Genomic DNA, 3,667 nt, shown 5'->3' with positions numbered 1-3,667 from the left:
TCATCCAACTCAGCATAGAAAAATTCATTAAAGAATAAAACTGTTTTACCTGAATTTGTATTGACTATACCATTTAATTTGAAATTATTACGTAAACCTGTACTAGATAATGGTTTTGGATATCCTGAAATTAACTGCAATGTACCTATATGCATCATATAGATCATATTATCAACAAATATTACAACCTCACCTCCAGGTCTTTTATAAATTCCATCTATTTTTTGTAAACCATTTGGTAAGAAGTTTAGCCAATTTGTTATTAGTTTCGGGTTCATATCATTACCAATCCATACCCATTTCTGATAAAAGATATATAACATTCCATTTGAAAACAATAAGTGGTCGAAATGTTTGCTTTCACACAATGATTCAGCTGGCTCAATTGGTGTAGATGATGTAGGAAAACTTACACTTACTTTTGGTGTAGTAGTCTGCTGTGATACTTTACCATATAAGCTTTGAATAGCTTCAATATCATCTTGACTCAATTCTAAATGTGATCCATTATAGTACGCATACATCATTGAACCGTAAACATCAGAATGTTGTAAACCAAACGAATGACCGATTTCATGCACTAACACTTCAAATAGATTTGTTTGATGTTTTGGTGTATTTTTATCAATTTCCAAATACCACAATTCATCATCATCCATATGTATTTCTACAGGATTATTATTCATATCTGGAAAAAATGCATGGCCTAACACATTATCTGTTCCATCTAGGACTTTTGAACAATCGATAGTTTTATCAATTTCAAACCTATGTTTTTGTCTTTTATTAGTAATTAAGATATCAGGATTATTGCTATCATGATGAAACTGAATGTCAATATATTTTTGCCATAAACTAAATGCTGCTTCTGTTACGTGTAATACCTTTTTAGTAGCACCTTTATAATGCCATTTTATATGTTTCTTATTCCATTTATACATACTAGTTCTATAGCTATTAAAATCATCTTTTACACCACATCTAGGCATATTCATAAAATTTAAAGTATCATCACTTAAATCACCATTTATTTCAAGATTATATGTTAACTGAAATAACATTAATGCTTCTCTAAATACATCATCACTGACTTCACTATTTTCATTATCTGGAATATCTAGGTATCCATAATCATTTAAATACTTTATTGCTTTAGCCTTATCATCAGCAATTATTATTTTCATTAATAATAGCAATAAAAATAACTTCATTTATATACATTTAAAAAATTCAATCTTTATATATTCATTCTCATCATTAATATATAAATCAATAATATGGTTATCAATTGTTGAAGAAAAATCCCATCCATCATAATCCTCAGATGAAGTAACTGTTTCTTTAAAATTTCGAAATATATTTTCATCATAATTATATATAATGATTTTATAAGTTGTATACAACATTTTTTCGTATTTTATATAACCAATCCTAAGATTATTATGTAAATAAAAATCAATGTTGAATTCTTCAAGTTTAGATATAACATTTGTTAACCTCATTTATTAATACCAAAATAAATTCAATAACAGATAAAAAAATGGAATATGATAATTAAGTATTTAATCTGAAAACAGTCCATGAAAAAATAGAATGTAACATAAAACAAACTGGATTATGATAATTTAATTAACAGCATACATTTCTAATTTATCGATAACGAATTCCATTTATAAGAATATAATTTATTTTAATTTTTATTTTTGAATTTTTTATTTTAGGTTTTAAATACTAATGTATATATATCTGATGTACTAGAATTTTAATGATTATATATATTTATCTTATTTTATATATATGTACTTATTATATACTGTACTAAAATTTTTATTATTAAATATTATACTAAAATGTTTATAATTATATGTAATTTATTTTTTATTTTTTATTTTTTATTTTTTGTATTTATATTTTTTATTTTTATATTTTTTATTTTTTGTATTTATATTTTTTATTTTTATATTTTTATTTTTTGTACTTATATTTTTTATTTTTATATTTTTGTTTTTTATTTTTGTACTTATATTTTTTATTTTTATTTTTGTATTTCTTATATTTTTATTTTTTATTATTTTTATTATGTATTTATTTTTGTTTATATATTTATATGTTTATTCTTCTAACATTAGTTCCACACATAGGACATGTATCGTTTTCTGTTAACCATATATCAACACATTCTTTATGAAACACATGTTTGCATTGTGTTTTTACAAATTGTCTATCGTCAGACATTAAACATATAGAACATTCAATATCATCAGAATTTCCTATTATTTCATAAGTTGACATTATTGTTTGTATGAATGAGTTAGATAGGTTTTGTCTTTCTAAAATATATTGCCAATGAACTTTATCTTGAAATTCTAATATAAATTCTTCAGATAAATGTTGATGAAATGATATTCTGTACCAATTTACTTTGTCTTGAAATTCTCTTATTATATCCTCTGATAATGTTTGATACATTGAAATATCATCCCAATTTAATTTATCATGAAATGTTCTTATAGCATCATCAGATAAATTTTGTCTCATTGATATCAGATACCAATTTAATTTATCTTGAAATGTTATCATGAAATCTATGGATAAACCATAAATGGTTGAAATTTTATCCCATTCAAATTCATTAAATGGGTTTTTACTTTTAATATATTCAACAACCATATCAGCATATGTTTCATTACATTTATACACTTGATATAATTGTCTAACAGTTAATTTATTAAACAGATGATGAATCATTTTAATTAGTTGTTGTTCTCTAGCATTTGGTTCATTCACTTGATTATTATTGTTATTATTATTATTATTGTTATTATTATTATTAATGAGATTTATTAGTTGTTGTTTTTTCATTTTAGAATAACCTTTTAGTCCTAATTGTTTAGCTTTAGCTTTTAGTTCTTTTAGGTTTAGTAGGTTTAGGTTATCCATTTATGAGGTATATTTTTTTTAAGAGAAAATAGATACATCCATTTTTAAGAAATATAGTAATTGAATATTATTATATGCTATGAATAATAAGTTAAATATGTTAAATTAATAATTAGTGTATTAATAAATAGTAAGTCAAATATATTATTTTTTACTTTGTATATATATAAGGGATAAATAAAATATATTATTGAATAATTATAATATCTAAAATAAGTAAAATATATTAATTGAATAAATATTACTTCAATGATAAGTTATTAAAATATGATTTTATAATTATAATATCTTGTTCTAAAATATATTAAAAGAATAATTAGTATAGCTATTAAAAGGATAATTTCATTAAATTAATAATTAATATATCTCTTAAAATAATACACATATGATAATAGGATAATTAGTATATCTATTAAAATTAATAAAACATATAAATTTATAATTATTATTTCTATAAAAATGTATGAACAATATTATTTGAATAATTTGTATATCTATTAAAAATAAGTAAAACACATCAATTCATAAATATTATTTCTATAAAAATATATAAACCATATTAATTGAATATTATTGAATCAATAAAAATTAGTAAAGTATATTAATTTATTTCTTATTGTATCTACTAAAATATATGTATCTGTATCTATTAAAGTGTATTATTTGACTAATTATTATGTCTTGCAAAATAAATTAATGGAATTAAAATATGTATCTGTATCTAGTA

General features: G+C 21.2%; 1 protein-coding gene across 1 annotated transcript; it reads right to left on the bottom strand.

Annotated features, from left to right (window-relative positions):
• Nucleotides 1-1,211: 1,211 nt before the first annotated feature.
• On the bottom strand, nucleotides 1,212-2,940 carry LOC126416520 (probable inactive serine/threonine-protein kinase DDB_G0274821). Its single transcript, XM_050084265.1, has 2 exons — nucleotides 2,699-2,940; nucleotides 1,212-1,497 (listed from the first exon to the last, which is right to left on the bottom strand). The coding sequence occupies exons 1-2, from the start codon at nucleotides 2,938-2,940 to the stop codon at nucleotides 1,212-1,214; spliced, it is 528 nt and encodes a 175-aa protein (XP_049940222.1).
• Between the last annotated feature and the right edge of the window lie 727 nt (nucleotides 2,941-3,667).

This window comes from Schistocerca serialis, chromosome 8 (genome assembly GCF_023864345.2).
Source record: "Schistocerca serialis cubense isolate TAMUIC-IGC-003099 chromosome 8, iqSchSeri2.2, whole genome shotgun sequence".
Taxonomy (NCBI): domain Eukaryota; kingdom Metazoa; phylum Arthropoda; class Insecta; order Orthoptera; family Acrididae; genus Schistocerca; species Schistocerca serialis.
Note: the sequence above shows the minus strand (reverse complement) of the source record. Positions and strands in the feature narration are given on the sequence as shown.